At 40.7% G+C, this 20941-nt stretch overlaps 1 protein-coding gene across 2 annotated transcripts in view; it reads left to right on the top strand.

Annotated features, from left to right (window-relative positions):
• Positions 1 to 20941, top strand: part of CTNNA2 (catenin alpha 2) — a 440210-nt gene that overhangs the window by 89513 nt on the left and 329756 nt on the right. For both annotated transcript variants that reach the window (XM_062640068.1, XM_062640069.1), the window contains exon 7: positions 205 to 408. In XM_062640068.1, the coding sequence (XP_062496052.1) occupies positions 205 to 408 (204 nt within the window). The remainder of the gene's footprint in view (positions 1 to 204; positions 409 to 20941) is intronic.

Here is a 20941-nt window from a genome sequence, read left to right on the forward strand (position 1 = left end):
TATTGGGATTTAGAGCTACCAGTTATTTCAGTAATATTGTAATATTTTCAGGAATTTGATTGCTAATTATTTATAATTATAAATATTTATCAATTTCTAAATTATTTATAAGAAAGACTAAAACCATGGGAAGCCACTGAAATCAGAGACATTGTAAAAAATGCCGAAGAGCCGTAATTTTCCCACTCATATTTTGTCTTTTAGAACAAAATCATTTTAGACCCAATGACTTTCAGCGAGGCCCGCTTCAGACCATCCCTTGAAGAAAGGCTGGAGAGCATCATCAGCGGAGCAGCGCTGATGGCAGACTCCTCCTGCACACGAGATGACCGCCGGGAGCGCATCGTTGCTGAGTGCAATGCCGTGCGGCAGGCGCTGCAGGATCTGCTCAGCGAGTACATGAATAATGTAAGTTATACACTTTTCTTACAGGCTGTTTCTTCAATAGATGATTAAACCTTTCAGAGGCTAATGCTATGACTCTATTTTTTAACAAGACCCACAATGCGTCTTTGTACCAGCAGTAATGGTAATGCTATTTGAATTATTTGACTTCTTAATGGTAATGCTGTTTGAAATATTTGACTTCTTAATATATTGCAAATATTTTGTAGAAGTTTGGTACAATCAGAAGCTCATAGGAGTGTTTTATATTCAGAGGAACTGTGTTCCCCATGGCTTTCACGTTAAAGTTTGTTCTTATGCAATAAATATACAACAAGTACTCCTTTTGAGGTAAAGTATCTTTAAAATGGCAACTAAGTGCAAGCAATGGAAGTGGGGAATGGCCCGACTTTTCTTAATGAAAGGAATGCGGTTGATTTCCACCGTGTGATGGTGGTCGTTGTGTTTACTTATTAGGATGTCACCTATAGATACTTGGGTAAGGTTGTCTGTTTGCTCTGTGGGTTAAACCAATGAAGGTTTTCACTTGGTGTTGGAGCTATCAAAGTACTCAGTTGCTATGAAAGTAGCTGTTCACACAAAGAAAGGTACCTGCAGTACTTTAAATAGAACTGGCTGCTGTAGGCTTTCAAGTGGTGTTAAATTGTTCAACATGGTGTTAACCTGTAGTGCTTCTGTTCCGCATAACTTATCCCAGAACATTTTCTGTCCAACAATATGAGTTAAACCTCATAAATGCTATTTCTGTGTCATTTGGAGGATGTGTGGAAAAGACTTAAGCAACATCAACAACCTTTATTTAAATGGAAATGTTGGCAAACAGATTTCAAACTGAACATCTGATGCTATGCTGTTGTCTTGTCTGACTTGTCTACCATTCCTACCAGAGTATCAGGTGGCACATTTTGATCCCATTTTGCTAGAATCATCAAAATAATGTTTAAAAGGCTGTTCAAGTACAAACCTCTAACATTGTTTTCACTGGTACTGTTGGTTGGTTGATAGTGATTCAACGTGGTACCAATAGTGCAAACTTCAGTCCTTTAGTCACTGTACAGTTCAAAATTAACTGATGTTTCATAAGGTATTATTCCGTGTAACAGAGTCACCTCATGGAATAGCTGGTTTTGGTGGAGAATTTAAATGCATGTATTATTTACTTTTTTAGTTTTCATGAAGTGAGAGTTGAAAGGTTTTTATACTGCGTGAAAACAAAGCCTATGCTGTTGTGTTAGGGGTTAGAAATGATAAAGAGAGCATTAAATAACTGGTGATGAGGCTGTGGTGGAAAAGGACTTGCTGGTTTGCTTCCTAGAGAATCCTTGCTTACTTGAGCTACTACTGTAGGTGTAATCTTTAAAGGTCTTCCAAAAACCTTTGAGAACTCATGGATTGTGGCTTCTGATTTTATTGTGGTGCCCCCAGGTGTTTGGTAACACTGCAATTTGTGCTTTGACCAGAAACATTCTTGTTTTATTTCTGACCACATCTACAGAGGTGAGGAGAGTTTGAAACTCCTGTAGGAATTTAAGGCCACACTGAAGGTGGCTCATGTGTAATTTCATAGTTTTTACTTAAACATAATTGTGTGAGCATCTTTTTATGGTTACTGCAATATGGTTTTGTATTGTTTTTTCTTCTCCTACTTAATCTGAGCTGCACAATTGCTATATTTTTTATTTTCCTGCTTAATGTTGGAATAGAATCAATTTAAGCTATATTTAAGAACTGAATGTATACTTAAGTTACATAAAGTACTTCTAATTTAAACACATCTGGGATGGTAGCATTTGCAAATGATGTTTCAGTGATATTGTCTTCAAAGCTGATCTTTGCAGATACATGGAATTGGATTTGGTTTTACAGATTAAGACACCTAAATTTAGGTTTCTGTATATAAGTACAGACAGGTAAAGTAGGGGACACAATTCAGCTGTTTAAAGATAGATGCTTAGTGCTCTTTTAAACTAGCAATTTAAATAGCCTGGTGCTCATTTGAACAGGGGCTCCCCAATCTGCCACTCAGAAGCATTTGAACCTACCATGAGCCTTGTGTCACATCTGCCAGCCCCAATTCCGTGTTGTGTGTGGGAAGAACAAATGGCCAGACTCCTGCATTTATCAAGTTGTTGGAGCTTAAGCTCCTTTGTAATTGATGGAGATCACAACAATACTGCCAAGGGAATCTGAAGAGCCATTCAGATGAGGAAGTGTTATAATCTAACATGGGATAAGTTAAATAACTCTAAACTTCTCTATTTATATAACTAAATCCAGGCTAGAAGATGAGATGCCTAGCTCTATAGGCAGTTTAGGCATCTATGTAAAGACAGAATTCCACCATGTGTTTTCCCTGGCAGAATTTCCTTCAGTATTTAATCATTTGCTTGAAACCCAAGGATGGATGGGTTTTCTTGTGGTTTCAGCGATGCTGAGCATGTCCATTATGACAAAAGATTTCACTTGGAAAGCTTTTTTAAAGCTTGGTTGAGTTTCAGAAAGGTAAAACTGAAAGGCATACACCAAACATGACCCTGTTACAAGTCTCATCAAGAGTTGGCTAGACTGTCAGAGCATGTTAGCTTTGAGATGATTTGGGGAAGACTGATATCATTAACGACTTCTGCCCATGCAGCCGTAAGCCACTGCAGTCTGCTCTTGTGAAATGAATCAGGCACTAGTGATGTCCATTTGGGGTTTTTTGCTGTTTGATAATTATCTGGAAAATGACAGCTTATTTCTTGGCTGATTGTCTATCAAATGTGGGTATTGCGTTTGATGTTTGCCATGAGATACAAAGAACATTGAGCAACTTGAATATTTTGTGGTTGTATTTTATGGCTAAAAACAAAGAAGTGCAGGGTATTGGCAATGTGCTGTATAGTCAATGGCAGCTCAAGCCTTCTCCAGCTTAAAATGGTTTCTTTATGTTATCTATTTCTATGATTTGGGTTTGGAGGGGTGTTTCTTTTTGCATACAAGAACATTTCTATTTGTTGTTGTTATGTAGATTATATATTCCCTTTTACTTGTTGGATGTTTAGACTGCAAAACCCTATATAAATTGGTTGTGGTTTATGTATTGCATTAAATTTTCATAGAAGCTAAGTAAAATATCAAGTGCAAAAGAACGTACTCGGAATGGCAATGTTCTTGATGCTTCAATGATCTTTTGCTTTTGCCCTAGTGGATGGTTTTGCAGGCATGAATCAGAAGCTGGAAGCTTTGCAAGCAGCTGTATGAAATACAAGGCTTGCTGTTTGATGCTGTATACTTTCTAGCATTTCAAACAATGAATGCTGAAGGCAGTACAAGGAGCGAGACAAGGAAATAGCTTCCTACTGAACAATGTAGGAGCTTTTACCTTTTAAGCAGAATAAGATGTATAAGGAAATTTCTTCCACCTGCAGAACAACCCCTGTGCCTGCTTCTTTCTTATAAAGTTCACTGTAGGGAGTTAAGCGTCTTACCTTCTGTGTTACAGCAACGGTTTTTCAGTACTTCCATCATCTTTCCAGGTCTATTCCCTGTAATCCGTTTTAACATTAACTGCTTTACCAGACTTTACTGGATAGGTATGCTTTGCTACATGGGATGGTAAAAATTTAACTCACATGATAGTGATGATTTGCCCATTTGTCCACCCATTTTTTATGGATCAATCACAGGCTAACAAGAAGATAAGACTATTCTTACAGTTAGTTCCAGGGTGTAGTTTGGTGTATTATCCAGAGTTTTATCAAAGTAAGTTAAAGCTGGTTTGCACTTTGGAAGACTGGATAGACAGACACTATAAGTCTCCTTATTTTGGTTCCTTCTTCCTTCTCCTCAGATAAATGTTGGCTTGACCCATTTCCTACATGTGAAATAAGATCTTTTTAATCTATTTTTTCAAGCCATCTCCACAAATATTTAGATGTTCTGGTCCCAGTTCAGAGGTTATTTAAGTAATTACTGTTGTAGGAGGTTTTTGACTGATAATTGCTAAGGGAAAATTAGTCCTGAGGATCTTTACAGTTATATGAATAATTATGTATTTGTATAGTATATTGCATTGACTGGAGCCTTACAAGGCATAAAGCCTCTGCAAGATCTTATGTGGAGATGAGATGTAAACTGTTTCATTATTGCTTGTGTATCTAACAATGTGTATTAGTTTCATTTGTCTTATCAGTAACTGTCAAAACATTTTCCCAGCATGGTTTTTATTTGTTCTATGATGAACTCAGCTGAACTTTAAAGCCTTTAATTTCTGGGAAGCATAGGCAGGAAGACTCTCAGTTATTCGTTCATATGACTTTCCTTTAATCTCTCACAGAAAATTGATGTTGGCTCTTTTGATTGTTTGGGGTTCCTTTTTTTTCAGGTTCTTATCTATGTGATAAATCCTGTAATTAGTTTCAATATAAAATTACATTTCTAGGCTTAGTGTCCTACAGAGAAGAACTAAGTACAGCTCCACAGAAGCTCTTAATGCAATTGTTTTCCATTTGTCTAAATGAAAACATTATTTAGTGGATGGCTAGCTCTGATTGTGGTCTAGTTTCCTGCTGGTTTACTGTCCTGGATCCTTCATGATTTGTACTGCAGGCTGTCAGAGAGCAAAAATCCTAGAAACCTGGGAGTCCCAGCTCTTAAACTCCTGAATTAGAAGTACACTGCTAAAGTCATATAACCCAAAACTGGGTACTGTTTCTAGCAAGCATCAGGGTGCTGCTGTGTTGGTGTCTTATAAGAAAGGGAGAAAATGATATCTTTAGAAAAATATGCCTTAAAAAGGATGCTTTGAATTCCCTCTGCTATCATCAGTTTCTGTGCCAAGCAGAGGCAGACTGCATTTTGGGTATCTGGGGTGTGTTGAAGAGAGAGTTGGAAAGCGGTTGGCAAATGAGTCAGCCTTGACTGTTAAACACCTCTGTAATCACTTCAGTACTGGCTTGGCATTAATTCAAGTCTGCAATTGAAAAGGCATTTCCCAGCTGGTTCAAATACAAGGTTATCTTCTTGAACCTTTGGGCTCATTATTAAGCCAACCTTCTTTCTCATGCCTTCATTTTCCTCTCACCCAATGCTCCTGATCCCAGCCACTGCCCATGTTTCATAAGAGCTTGGGGTTTGTTTTTATCATAATTGGGCTTTAAGACAAAGAGTATTTCTATGTATCCAAGTGGAATGAATAGTCTTTTATAAGTCCTTGTATTACTATGATTATTTCATGTTTAGACATGAGAACCAGAGCTCTGCAGGCTAGATATTGGTTGGTTTTCTTATATATATTTTACTGATATTACCATAAGAATAATGTTGCTGAATGTTGGCTCTTCATAATCTGGTTCTCTAAAATTGCTACCCATTCCTGATGTTTGTTCACTGTAACTAAGACAGGCTCCAATTCCTGTTTCCTTTGGAGAAGAAGATGGCATATCTCAAAAATGCAAATATAAGAATGAATGAAGAAGCATGAATCTACAGGCAGTTTTTCTTCACAAATACATCAATAAAACATTTGGATTGCTCCAAGTGAAATTACAGTGCTGCAGCACATGAAAATGAAATGTCCTTAATGGACAGCTGAAGTTATTGTGCTTGATTGGAGAATGAAAACCATTATGGCAAATGAAAATCTATACACTCTCAAGATACTGTCAACTTCCAGATTGAACAGCTCCATCCAACTTCATACATAAAAGAAATGTAATAATTGTTGTCTTTGTTTCAGTTCTGGTGCTGGCTTGTGTAAGGTCAGTCGGGGTGACAGTGAGCAGTAAATTACAGTTATGAAACAGAGAAATGTATGTAGCTGTCCTGAGGTGAGGAATCGGGGACGAGTGGCAAGAGATGGACTGCTGGGTCATCAACTGATAGAGGACAATTTTCCTGTTGGTACCATGGTAATGTTCCTAGCTTTGTGAATAATTCTGAGAGGAAAATGTCTTGTTTAAAGTTTCCTACCATATTTCAAGCTATTTTACTCTTCACTTTGCTAATTTAAAGGCTCTAACAACAGATGTGTCTTTCCGAATTATTACTGGAGGAATAGGATGTGTTCCCAAATGGGCAAATGTATATGATGTGTCACAGCGTTGGTTCTTGGTCACTTTCGGTTTCTTTGCATCTATATGTCTCTCCTGAGTGCCTCAACTTCTTACGTGACTGTACCTAAATCACTGTCTAAGTATGCTACCTGCAATGGAATCTGAGCCACCTTTTAAGGAACATTCTGTCTCTTTGTTTTTGGGGACATTATCAAGGCCTCATAGGGGATGCACAGTATATTTTGATAGTGGGGTAGACTTGCACACGTGAGCTTTGATTTATTTGTTAATTCCTCCCTCTTCTGGTTTTGCAAGTCCAAGTTTAGTTTGTTTCGTTGTTCCTGATAGATCCAGAGAACCACACTGATGTTTTCTATCAGAGACAAATAGAAAAGCTCTGTAAGAAAGTGGGACTTTATGGCTTGGAAATGACAAATAAGCTAACAATTTGCCTTGACTTCTGGTTCTGGTGGTTGCAGATTTATACAGCCCTGTGGTATTTTATCTGCTTGCATGAGTGGATGTTTAAACATACTGAATTAGTATTTCTGGGAGGAAATGCTGTTTCTGAACTAGAGTGCTGATAGCTTTTCCCTGGTTGTATCCCCTGGAGAATATTTTATAGGTGCCTTGTTTTGCTTTTTTTTCTTTAAAGGCAGACTGTTGTATGCCATGAGGCAAGTTTTGTATGCCTTGTTAGTTTAAATCATGAGTTTTTTGGAACCTAAGGCTGAATTGCTGTATAAGGTTGAGTGATGCTTCTGCCATGGTATTTCCCTCCAAATAACCTAAGCTTTGGGAAATGTTAAAATATAGAATGAGCAGATTTACAATTAAAACAGATAAATTTGTCTTAACTACTGTGTTTTTGTTGCAGTTATTATTGGTTTTTAATGTTTTTCATCCTTTTTAGCATCTTAGGCCCCAGTAAGTCCTATACACATTTAAAATTAAGAGTTAAGTCATGGTGGGATTTAGTCACAGGTTTAAATGTTTTGCCCAAGAATACTATATCCACAGACCCATTTTTGGGGGGTCTCAAGTGCTGACAACTTCCAAACCACCAGTTCAGCCAGAAGTACTATATGTTCCCCATTCCTTTCGGCATCCTTGTCAGCTCACATAAATGTTAATCCAGGATTAGCTAACTCAACTTTTAAGAATTCTATTAAATAATTATTTTTTGGTGTCTCATATAATCTTTCTTTAAGAATTTATATTTCTAATAAATTTCTACTAGATCCTTTTTCTTCTGGATTTTCCACTTTTATTCATGGCTTTGCCTTTAAAAGTATTGGGTGCCTAATCAGGAAACACTTTTTCCACATGTAGATTCAACTGTTTCAGTGTCATAAAGAGTTAAAATACAGAAGAATTCTATAAATCATATGTGCTCCCTTCTTTGCTCTTTATATGAATAGGTAGGAAAGGCTCATGGTTTAGATACAGGCCTGGAAGTGGAGTTATTTGCTCTTCATCATTGATAGGACAAGGGGTAATGGGTTAAAACTTAAACAGCGGAAGTTTAGGCTGGATATAAGGAAGAAGTTCTTTACTGTAATGGTAGTGAGGCACTGGAATGGGTTGCCCAGGGAGGTTGGGAATGCTCCATCCCTGGAGGTGTTCAAGGCCAGCTTGGACAGACCCTTGGGTGATATGGTTTAGTGTGAGGTGTCCCTGTCCATGGCATGGGGTTGGAACTGAATGATCTTAAGGTCCTTTCCAACCCTAACTATTCTATGATTCTGTGATTTTCTAGGTACTTCATAGTCTTCCTGGACTTTGGTTACCCCAGCATTAAAACTGTGGTCATGCCAGAGTTACTTAATTCATTGTGGTTTAAGTGCCTTGTTGTTTCCACATTAAATTCTGTAGTAATAGTGCAGTATTTGTATCACTGTAGTGTTTGACTGTTGGAGGGCGCACATAATGTTTACCTCTCCATAGACGGAGGATTTCTTTCAGTTTAATTTCTTCCTCTTTAAAGACCACATGGATCTCCTCAGCACTTGTACAGAAGCTTTGCTATAACTGAGCAAACAGTGAATTGCTGTGTTTTCCTATTGAACTGCAAACCAGGAGGAGAATAACATGGGGCAGAATGAAGTGTGCACAACAGTCATGGAGAAGATTACAGGGTTTGCTTTTTTTCTGATCAACAACCCAAACTGCTTTCCTATAAAATGTGATATGAATTTCCTACATGCCACAGATTGGAATAAGTCATTTATTAAGTGGACCCCAAGATCATCAATAGTTTGCCTCCAGGAAGCTTGCCTTTTTGATAAGTGTATTTATTACTCCTCTTTGTTCTGCTTGATACATGTACATATGCATACAAAATGTCTGGCTGTACTTCTGACACCTTATCAGAGCACAGCCTCATTTTAAACTTGGTGTATGCAGACAAAACCAAAGCCAACCACAAAACAGGCAAAACCAAAATAACCACAACAAAAATCCCAACCCAAAACCCGTCACCCAACCAACCACCACAACAAAACCAACAAGTAAACACCAAACCAAGCAATCCCCCACAGCACTGTATTTTCTTGTGGTGATTTTCACATTTCAACTTGTTTGATTTTCCATTGGTTAGTTTTGGTTTTTCTAAAGTGCGCTCTTACAGAAGTAATGACTTCTGCATCTCTGCTTTTATTATGCTGGAAAGCATTGCCTTAACATTTGCAAGACTTAGGCCATCTGAAGTAAATGTTGTTAAAGCTATTTGTTCACCTGTAGAAAAGCCCTTTATCAATCTTGTGCATACAGTGTGATTCATAACTTCAGTAATTTTTCTCTGTACTGAAGTTAGCATTTATGGGTCATTAATTTGTTGTTTTTCCATGTCTGCAAGTTAATATCAGTATGAGAGAAATTTTTCATGTGTTTTATACTATACCAATAGCAATATTATTAGCTCTTTGTATAGCTGCTTCTGGTGTATGGGTCTTACTTTCAGTGTTTGCACAGTCCAGATTGGTACTGTTGTGCATTGTATTCATTTGGATGCAAAGAAAAATATTCCCAATGGCCGAAGCGTTATTAGGAATGTCTCAAAATAAAATTAGCATGGACCTGCTGAAATTAGTGAGCTTTCAGAAAATCACATCAAAACCCTGTCTCCTGGAGGCTACATAACATTTTCGGTTCACTTAAGGTTGGAGGGGATTTTTTTTTTTGTATGCATAATGTGTTCAGATTCTGGTACTCATGTTGAAAACCTGAAGGTAGCAATGGAACCATAAAGAGTGAATTGGTTATTCACTAGTTATTTCTCTGAGCAACGTCATGTAGTAGAAGATGTCCCTGCTCATTGAAGGGGGGATGGACTAGATGAGCTTTAAAGGTCCCTTCCATCCCAAACTATGATTTTATGCTATGATGCATTATAAGATGGTAGGAAGCCACATTGAAATAGGGGAAGGCTAGAGGATGTGAAGTGAATTTTTTCCCCTTTAGTACATTAGATCATCATTTCTGTAGTCAAAGATGCATTTTATTTTAGGCAGAGTTCAAAACTCTTTTTGTATTAGCAATGTCGTTACAGTATTTCAATAAGCAATCAAAACTACAAAACTAGAAAATGACAGTGGTGTAAACCTGCAGCTCCTGTGTCCTGCATTGGTCAGCATTATTTTCTGTTTACACAAGGCGTCTTTTTACAAATGTGAAAACAAGGCCCTTCAAGTTAGTGATGGAAGAAATCGACGTCCTTTAGACAACTGTTACCTGAAGTGATGGTATCGGATGCCCAGAAGAGGGCTCACTTGCACACCAGAAGTGTTCCATGCATCACTAAGGATCTGCATGCAGATGTGGCACAGCTGTAATCAAAAGAAAATGCAGTAATATAGAAAATGAAGAGCTAACCTTGCTAGTAATTATGGAATCCTTAGAAAAAAAAGATTCAAAAGGTTATGGGGGGAGGGAGCAGATAAATATTAATCAAATCAATATTATGTGCAGGAGGTATCAAATAGAAATGATGTGGTAAGCTCTACATGCATTTTTAAAGGTGTTGATAATTTGATTTCAAGAAAGGATTTGGTAGGCAAAGGGTAAGAGCCTCTTCTTCCCTTTAAAATTATTTCAGATGTAGATATATGCTACGGAGCTCAAGTACATTGTGCTGCAAACTAATTTGCAAGTTGCTTTCTAAAAGACTCAAATGTAAGATACTGTGAAATGAGATATATCAATGTTTAATGAGATTTGATATTTGATGTGGGAATAAAACACACTACAAATGCAAGAGCATCATGTCTCTTGTCACAGTAGCTTGTTGCTTTTTTCCAGAGTTGTGGGTTAGCCAGACACTGGGAGCACATGTAGTTTATTTATATACTTTTATTTGAGAAATACAAGACAGAAAAGACATCTCTATCATAATCAGTTCCCTGAAAATTTCTTAGTGAAAAGGAGTGAAAGGATTGTTTCATTTCCTTTGAGATGTCAGAGCTGAAGGAATAATTAATTTTCCTTTTGGTTTAGATGCTTTTTTGAATTTTTAAGTATCGATTCAGTTTTCATAACATTTAATGGGATTTCAAAACTTTGTCAGAACCTTTTAACAGATATTGTGACTGGTTAAAATACGTCAGCATGCATTTGGCTTCAACAGAATGAAATGAAACACTTTGTGGAATTAATTTGTCTATAATAAAGCTTTAAACTTACCTGCTTTGTAAATTAAGCTACAGTTGAGTTTAGGGTAACATACTGACCACACATTTTCACAGTACATATGTTATATAGGCTTTTTATGTTTGTCAGATTAATTGACCAATTAATTGACCTTGACCAATTCTTTCAATCATTAAACATTTATTTAAAAAACAAATGCAAAACAACACTAGAAGAGTGCCAATGCAAATAGATGCCTTATGATTTAGGGGGCCTACAAGGATGCTGGAGAGGGACTCTTCATCAGGGACTGTAGTGATGGGTTCAAACTGAAACGGGGGAAGTTCAGGTTAGGTGTAAGGAAGAAGCAGTGTTCAAGGCCAGGTTGGACAGAGCCTTGGGCAATGTAGTCTAATGTGAGGTGTCCCTGGCCATGGCAGGGGGGTTGGAACTGGGTGATCTTAAGGTCCTTTCCAATCCTAACTATTCTATGATTCAAATTGTAGCAATCCATTAACATTGTGAGGAAATGTATATGTTTCCCTGTAAAATCAAAGATTCCCAGACTATAATTCTGCGGCTTTAAGTGGACAATGGCTGAGCTCTTTCTGACATGATCTAAAATACCTTGGGGCATGATGTGTAGTAATGTAGTTACTATAAGGCTGTCAAATGCATTGCCAGATAGTATTTGAATGCTGGGATCGGGTAAATTAGATTTTAATTGGGTTTTAAGGGTAAGCTGAATAAGTGGATAAGGTAGAATTAACCAGAGACATATTAACGTAATGAAACCTTTGGTTCTCTTAAAACTATTGCATTAAACACCGTACAGTCTCTTGTTGAAAAGAGATGTCATGGTAGAGTAGATTGATAGTGATGGGTAAGATGAATGGTGGTACTCAATATAATCACATCGTAACCATGTTATCTAGAGCACCATAAACCCAAGAAACTGGAAAAAATTGCATTAGTGGTATTTTATTATAGCGTTTTGAAGGGAAAGGAAACAAATAAACAGAAAGTCTAAACCAGAGTTTCCCAAGGTGGTGGAACTTCACTGGGGCTATGGAATGGTGGGGTATTTTGTTTCTTATAAAGCACAACAGAAGCTGCTGCGTTGTGAGGTGGCCGGAACATTTGCTTTTGTATTTCTTTTCTCTGTGAACCACCTCATGATGGTTTGATGGCTTTTGCTCAGTGGAGTTTTTATTTTTATGGGATGCATATTTTCTTCTACTAACTTCCTTTTGTCCTCCATATGGGCACATTCAGGTAATTAAATTGTTTTAAATGTTAGAAGATTCAAGTATTTGAACTCATTTGTTATTGCATTATTTTAACAATTTAAAGCAGAGCGATATGTTTAATGACTACAGGTCTTGCAATGCAAACTTGAGTGTGAATAATTTTAAGGTCCCTTTCAACCCTAACAATTCTATTGTATGAATTTGGTACACAAGTAAAAACAGGGATCTGTGTCCTGAGTAAAGACTCCATAACAGTGAGAATCCAAAACCAATAAGTTGTTCAGGTGTTTTTTATGTCCTACATAAAAAAAAAATAAATATGGAAATATGGGAGGAAGAATTTTTTTGATGTTGATGTTGGTCATAAATCCTTCAGTTCGTTACAAAATTATGTTGTTTTCTGAGTGGGTAGGTGAGCAAAAACCCTTATGCCTCATGCAGTACTTTTGATTTCGGCATATGAGGTGAGGACCACGGAGCCAAATGCCATGTATGTCAGTGGAGAGTTGTTCATTGTTACAGAAATGTGTATGGGATTCTGTTGGGAACATAGAATGCCTGACTTTAAGTGTATAGATATCCCCAGGAAAGGCAGGAAAGCTAACTCTCAAGGTTTAAAACTTAGTTATATGCATTATTAGATTTGGGTCTTGGCTTTTATGGGAGCTGGCTCTTCCCAGTGTGTCCTACATTGACAGCCATCACACAGTTAAGCCAAATGTTGAATTATAAACATTTTGTCCATGTGAATTTAAAGTTATGAAATCAAATGTTTAAAAACCCAAAGCATATGTTAATGTTTGGCAATTTCATATCATGGTTTAATAGTGAAATATGTTTTGAAGAAGAAATAGAGACCTTTCCCTTCCCCTGTCAGAAGCAATTGAGGAATTTTGTTTAAAGTAATCTGCCCACACCTTTGACCATAAATCTTATTTCTCTCCTGAAGCATTTTTTTTTTCCCTCTTCTTTCAATGTAAATAAGTAAATGAATAAATAAAAGTTGTGCCCAGTTGTGAGTGTGTAAGACTAGACTTACAAACTAGACCTACATCCAACCATTTGTGTGTACCAAACAATAAAGCTGGAAGGCTCATTAGCTTGGAATGACCCAACTGTGTTTTACGTGGAGGGGTCATTTCTTTACTAATGAGCTACTAAACCAGATGGCTCATCCCATCCTAGTCTGACTGCGTTAGTTTGATTTAGATTTTTAGGCAAATAGCTCTTCTTTTTTTTTCTCCTTTTTTTTTTCCCTCAGACAGGAGCTAGAGGGACAGCTCTTTCTAGAAGTGTGGGAAATTAAGTTTTTTGCCTTAAAAGATAAATATCTAAGGTGATTTTCTTTGTGGTTTATACCAATTTCTGTCATTTTTTTCTCCGGTTTCTAGTGATGGGAGTCTATTAGATTTTATCCTTTCTGGAAACTGTTTTGTACAGAAAGTTTGACTGTTTTCATCTATATTGGATTTTGTTTCAATAATTAATCAAACCCATTCTTATTGCCTCCTCTCTGCATATGAAAATAGGTGTGAGAAGAAGAATGATTCTGCACACATGACAGTGCAAGAATAATATTTGCTTTTTAATGCATTTTCTTATAGACTTTTGCTTGTCTTTATGAATTTAAGCTGTTTCAGGTGATCAGGATGAGGGATGGTTGCTCATTTAAGCCTGGATTCATATCACGAGAGAAGGCTTTTTCAGGCATGTAGGTGAGGAAGCAGGCCTTTGTGGATTACCTCAAGTCAGCTGAATTTATTGATATCCTCAAATCATACTGTATTTTAAGTGACCTGAATTATTTTCCAGGAATGCTTTTCTGTCACAATTGGCTAAACCGTACACAAGGCAAGTTTGGAAATGATATAAAACTGTATGTAGAGTATAGCCCTAAAACCAAGAGTACTTAAAAGAGGCCAGATTATGAAGGACATCATCATCAAGAAGGTTTTTAAAACGTTTAAAACATACTGTATGAATGCGCACCCATGGTCCTTTCAGCAGTCCCACATCTGAATGAAATTTTGATGTAGCCAATTGTCTGTTACTGTGAATAACTTTGTATGATGATTTAATCATATGGGAGTTTGTTGCAGTGATGTTGGATAATTGTATATAGCTTCTTAGCTCTGAAAGTTGGCCTTACCTTCAAAGAAAGTAACTACACTTGGGGGAATAAGAACATAAATAGCTTAGAATAAATCTTTATCTGGCTTAAGATCTTATCTTTGGTAATAGCCATGGGGGATGACTAAAGAAGAGTATACAAACCTGTCGAATATACTGTGATTGTGGTTCTTTCCAAAATTTATTATAGAATCATAGAATCATTAGGGTTGGAAAGGACCTTAAGATCATCTAGTTCCAACCACCCTGCCGTGGGCAGGGACACCTTACGCTAAACCATATCACCCAAGGCCTCGTCCAACCTGGTCTTGAACACTGCCAGGGATGGAGCATTCACAACCTCCCTGGGCAGCCCATTCCAGTGCCTCACCACCCTAACAGGAAAAAATTTCCTCCTTATATCCTACCTAAACTTCCCCTGTTTAAGTTTTAACCTGTTACCCCTTGTCTTGTCACTACAGTCTCTAATGAAGAGTCCCTCTCCAGCATCCCTATAGCCCCCTTTCAGATACTGGAAGGCTGCTATGAGGTCTCCACGCAGCCTTCTCCAGGCTGAACAGCCCCAGCTTCCTCAGCCTGTCTTCATACAGGAGGTGCTCCAGTCCCCTGATCATCCTCATGGCCCTTCTCTGGACTTGTTCCAACAGTTCCATGTCCTTTTTATCTTGAGGACACTAGAACTGCACACAATGCTCCAGGTGAGGTCTCACAAGAGCAGAGTAGAGGGGCAGGATCACCTCCTTCGACCTGCTGGTCACGCTCCTTTGGATGCAGCCCAGGATACGGTTGCTTTCTGGGCTGCAAGCACACACTGCTGGCTCATGTTCATTTTCTCATCAACCAACACCCCCAAGTCCTTCTCTGCAGGACTGCTCTGAATCTCTTCTCTGCCCAACCTGTAGCTGTGCCTGGGATTGCTCCGACCCAGGTGTAGGACCTTGCACTTGGCATGGTTAAACCTCATGAGGCTGGCATCAGCCCACCTCACAAGTGTGTCCAGGTCCCTCTGGGTGGCATTCCTTCCCTCCAGGGTATCAACCAAACCACACAGCTTGGTGTCATCGGCAAACTTGCTGAGGGCGCACTCAATCCCACCGTCCGTGTCAGCGACGAAGATGTCGAACAAGACCGATCCCTGAGGGACGCCACTCGTTACTGGTCTCCAGCCGGACATTGAGCCATTGACCGCAACTCTTTGTGTGCGGCCATCCAGCCAGTTCTTTATCCACCGAGTGGTCCATCCATCAAATTGATGTTGCTCCAATTTAGAGACAAGGATGTCGTGTGGAGCAGTGTCGAATGCTTTGCACAAGTCCAGGTAGATGCCATCAACTGCTCTACCCCTGTCCATCAGTTCTGTAGCCCCATCATAGAAGGCCACCAAATTGGTCAGGCAGGATTTCCCCTTAGTGAAGCCATGCTGGCTGTCACCAAGCACCTTGTTGATTTTCATGTGCCTTAGCATGCCTTCCAGGAGAATCTGCTCCAAGATTTTGCCAGGCACAGAGATCAGACTGACTGGTCTGTAATTCCCCGGGTCATCCATTTTCCCCTTCTTGAAAATGGGGGTTATATTTCCCTTTTTCCAGTCATCGGGAACTTCACCTGACTGCCATGAGTTCTCAAATATGATGGCCAGCGGCTTCGCAACTTCATTTGCCAGCTACTTCAGGACCTGTGGATGGATTTCATTGGGTCCCATGTACTTGTGCACATTCAGATTTTTAAGATGGTCTCGAACCAGTTCCTCTCCTATAGTGGGCGCAAGGTCTTCATTCTCACAGTCCCTGCATCTACCTTCCAAGACTTGGGTGGTGCAGTCAGAGCTTTTGGCAGTGAAGACCGAAGCAAAGAAGTCATTCAGAACCTCAGCCTTCTCCAAATCCTGTGTAGCCAGTTCTCACAAGAGCTTCCTGAGGGGGCCTACATTCTCCCTAGTCTGTTTTTTATTTGCTATGTACCTGTAGAATCCCTTCCTGTTATCTTTAATACCTCTAGCTAAGTTTAATTCTAACTGGGCCTTAGCTTTCCTAACCTGGTCCCTAGCTTCTCGGACAATATCCCTGTACTCTTCCCATGCCACCTGTCCTTGCTTCCACTTATTATAAGCCTCTTTTTTCATTTGAATTTTCCTCAGGAGCTCCTTATCCATCCAAGGAGGTCTCCTGGCCCTCCTGCTGCACTTCCTTCTGGTTGGGATGCAGCACTCCTGAGCTTGCAGCCGGGGATCCTTGAATATCAACCAACAGTCTTGGGCCCCTCTGCCCTCTAGGGCTGTATCCCATGGAACCTTCCTAAGCAGGTTACTGAAGAGGCCAAAGTCTGCTCTTTTGAAGTCCAGGGCAGTGAGCTTGCTGCACGCTCTTCTCACTGTCCTGAGGATCTCAAATTCGACCATCTCATGATCGCTGCATCCAAGGCTGCCCTGGAGCATCACATTTCCAACGAGCCCTTCCCTGTTGGTGAGCACGAGGTCAAGCACGGCACCTCTCCTTGTCGGCTCCTCTATTACTTGCAGAAGGAAGTTGTCTTCCACACAATCGAGGAACCTCCTGGATTGCTTGTGTACGGTCCTTCCAACAGATGTCAGGGTGGTTGAAGTCACCCATGAGAGCAAGGGCCTGCGAGCGTGAGTCTTTTCCTATCTGTCTATGGAGTGCTTCACCCGCAGGTTCTCCTCGATCAGGCGGTCTGTAACACATCCCCACAGTAATGTCTCCCATAGCTATATTCCCTTTAACCCTGACCCACAAACTCTCTGTGGACTGCTCACCTGTCCTCAGACACAGTTCCATACTCTCCAGCCTATCCCTAACATAAAGGGCAACTCCCCTTCCCCACCTGCCAGGCCTGTCGTTTCTAAAGAGCCTATAACCTTCTGTTCCAACACTCTAGTCATAGAAGCCATCCCACCATGTTTCTGTGATGCCTATTATATCATACCCCCATAGATGTGAACATATCTCTAATTGCTCTTGTTTGTTCCCCATGCTACGGGCATTTGTACAGAGGCATCTGAGCCAAGCTCCAACTGAAGCCGGCTCATTGGCTGGGGTGGGTGGGATATCTCTGCATTGCTCCAAGCATTTATTATAGGTGCTGGCAACTGACTGGGTGTGTTGGGATGGAATGATGGCCCCCTCCCCCAAAACATCTAGTTTAAAGCCTCCTTGACCAGTCTGGCAAGCCGCCTACCAAAACTGCTCTTTCCTTTCTTCAGACCAGCTCCACCAGCCCCCACTAGACCTGGCCTACAAGCTTGGGTCCCATGTTCAAGACACCCAAACCCCTGACTATGGCACCACCCTTTTAACCAGTTATTAACCTGGCCAATCCTCCTAGCTTTTTTTAGGTCCTCCCCTGTACCCTGGAGAATTGATGAAAAGACCACCTGAGCTCCAGAGCCCCTAACCACCTCCCCCAGGGCTCTGTAGTCCTTCTTTATGTTCCCCAGGCTACTACTATCTGTATCCCTAGCACCCACATGTATCACCAGGAGTGGGTAATAGTCCGTGGGACTTACTAGAGCAGGCAGCCTCTCTGCCACATCCCTGATCCGTGCCCCCGGTAGGCAACACACCTCCCTTGAGACGGGGTCAGGCCGGCAGATGAGTGCTTCTGTCCCTTCCAGTGTAGAGTCCCCTACTACTACGACCCGCCGCTTTTTCCTGGCAGCACCAGTAGAGATCTTCTTTAGCAGTGCATCAGCCGGCTGTTTCTGACTCGAGTGCGCTTCCTCATCAGCCCCCTGCCGGACAGCAAAGCGGTTCTGCGTGGAGACAGGGGATTTAGGGGGAAGCCCCTTGCTTTTGGTTGTCCTTTGCCTTCTTTTTTTTTGTTGTTTTTTTGTTACTATATTCCCAGCTTCCCGGGTTAACGGCCTCCTTCTTTCCTTCATGAGGTAGAGGTGAAGCTCGAGGCCCCTGCACAGTTTGGGCCAGGAGCAAGCATTCCTGCTTCCCCTCAGCTTCCCTGATGTTATCAATATTCTAGCCAATTTTGGTTTAAAGTAGAAATTTTATTAAACTGAGTAAGCGATAGCAGATAAAACAGCGCTGGGTGCGCCGGGGAGCCCTCCACTCCGCCCAAGACGCGCACACGCGGTCCCTGGGAGGCGGTCCTTTATCTTCTCCGGTTCAAGGCCCCGGCCAATCCTGTCGCCCCTCCTCACTCGGATGTTGACATGGCTCTTCCCCATTGGTTCCCTTTGTTGCAGGGGTCTCATTACTGAGAAGTTTCGGGAAGTTTCGAGAAGCTGCCAGAGGCTTCGAGAAGCGTCCACTGCCAGCCTCCTCACCGTCGCAGCCCCCTCCCCTCAAGCGTTGCAACAAGACACCACTTCGAGCCACCCAGCCCCCTTTTCTCTCTCACAATCCCGCGCAACAATACAACTGACCTCCCCCCATTACCTACAGAGTACAACAGTTACAGAGTCAAAAGGAGTATTGTTTCACATAAGGACAGCCACAGAGAGCCTCCCTTCCCCCAAACTTCTTGATGAACAAACCCCACACATTACACCTGACACCTCGCAGCCTATTAACAGCATCCCGCAGCTCAGCCCCTGCTGCGGGAGCACCGAGTGCAGCCCTGCCCGTTGTGCCCCCTCCCCTCACCAGAGCGGTGCAGGCACTCTCTGCACCCCGAGCTCTGCACTGCAGCCTCCCTCCCCTCTCACCGGCTCTGTCTGGGTGCCTCCGCTGCCACCGCCGGGGCAGCCAGAGCAGAGCTCCCGGACCGGGCCCTGCTCACAGGCCGAGTGCTCACCATCCCGCCCGCCTGCCCGCGCAAACTGCCCCGACCCGCTCTGCTCGCCGCGCTCCCTGGGCAGGTTTTTACCCCCTCAGGGCTGGTGCCGCTGCTCCTGGCTCCGTCCCCTGTGAGTCCCTGCTCGCCTCAGCGGAGCTGCCGGCTCTGGGCAGGTCCTGTCGAGGACTCGAGGCTCCCTCGGTGGCTCTCGTGGCTCTGAGTTGAGGCTCCTGGACGCTGATCTCCCCCCGCTCCGGTGTTGAAGGCGTCCTCTCTCGAGCTGCTCACCTCAGCAATTGACCCAATTACAAGCAATTATCTTAGCCTCCAGCAATTTATGGTTCAGGGAATTTCTGAACCAAAGACAGTATTTACTGTTTAAAAATGAATAATCCAGGATCTTTACTAAAACAGCCTATAGAGCATTAAGATTTTAAGGGATTTACACAGGTCTCTGGAATAGGTATTTTTCATCGTTATGACCATCACCTTTTATTTTAAACTCTTTTCTTCACCTTTTTGAGTTTTGGAAGATATTTAGACCAGGATGAATTAGGAAGGGGAGAAATGAATAAAGGAGTAAATAGAGGAGAGATGTGAAAACCGTTAGACTTTGCTAAAATGTTTTTGAAACCCATTTTGTAGACATGATTAACCTGCAATCTTCTACATTTTGAATACTGAAACTAAACTGAACTTGCTGCATGATGTCTTCTCAATGTATCAAGCCTAATATATTGAGATTCGCTTGCTTAATTTTTACCCACTACTCTTTTTCTGCTATACCTGTGCCTCACTATCACTAGTAGCTTCCAAAGAAAGCAGTGTGATTTCTCACTGTAGGAGATCTGCCTAAAATTAGGTGGGAAGACATGGAGTGGGAGGTGATCTGGAGCCCATAGTAATACTCATGGTAATCTTACTATGTGCTTCTTGAACAAGCCATGTTAAGAGGAAACCTGATAGAAAAAGAATCAAAATGAGGCCATGACCAATGTGCTTTTATTTGTCCAAAAATATTGTAAAATGGTTAGCAAAGCTTAACTTCAGTAAAAGGGTTTTCCTCTAAAAATCAGAATCAGGGCCAAAATTGCATAAGATTCCTCCTGAGAGGAGAATAAAAACAGTGTCAAAACATGAGAAAATATACATGAATTTTAGATGTGAAAGTGCAAGTAGATCTTCACAGTGTTGTGATTTGCCAGTGTTCATAAATCTCCTTTCTAGAAGAACTGAGACATGGGTCATTTTCTGATGGAGATGTTATTCACAGTGAAGAAATGGTATTTTTTTCTGGTTTATGCTGATTTGAGCTCATATTCTAAAAGTTCACATTTCACAGTGCATTAGGGTGTGTGTGTGGCTGTATATATGTCACATTTTTAGCTTCTGTCTCTCTTAAAGTCTTTTCTGAGTATGATGTGTTAGGAATAAAGTTATATTCAAACCTGTTGTTGCTTTTAAGATTTATTTGTGAAGATAAAACTTCTACTTTCTAATGGAGATTGTGAATTTGGTCTCCAAATCATACTTTAAGCTGTAGCCTGGGAAATGGAAATGGTATTTTTGTCTCTTTACTTAGTGTTGCCAGACTAGCAGAATGACAATATTATAACTGGGTTTTGTCAAACCATATAATTAAATGGCTATGAAAACTAAAGAGGATTCCATTCACTGAAGAGTGGTTACACTTTTGCTGCCATGCAAGCGAAATTGGAATAACAAAATGATCAAGTGTCATAGGCC

This window comes from Pezoporus occidentalis, unplaced genomic scaffold (assembly GCF_034315485.1).
Source record: "Pezoporus occidentalis ecotype Australia unplaced genomic scaffold, CSIRO_AGI_Poc_V1 ctg63, whole genome shotgun sequence".
NCBI lineage: Eukaryota > Metazoa > Chordata > Aves > Psittaciformes > Psittacidae > Pezoporus > Pezoporus occidentalis.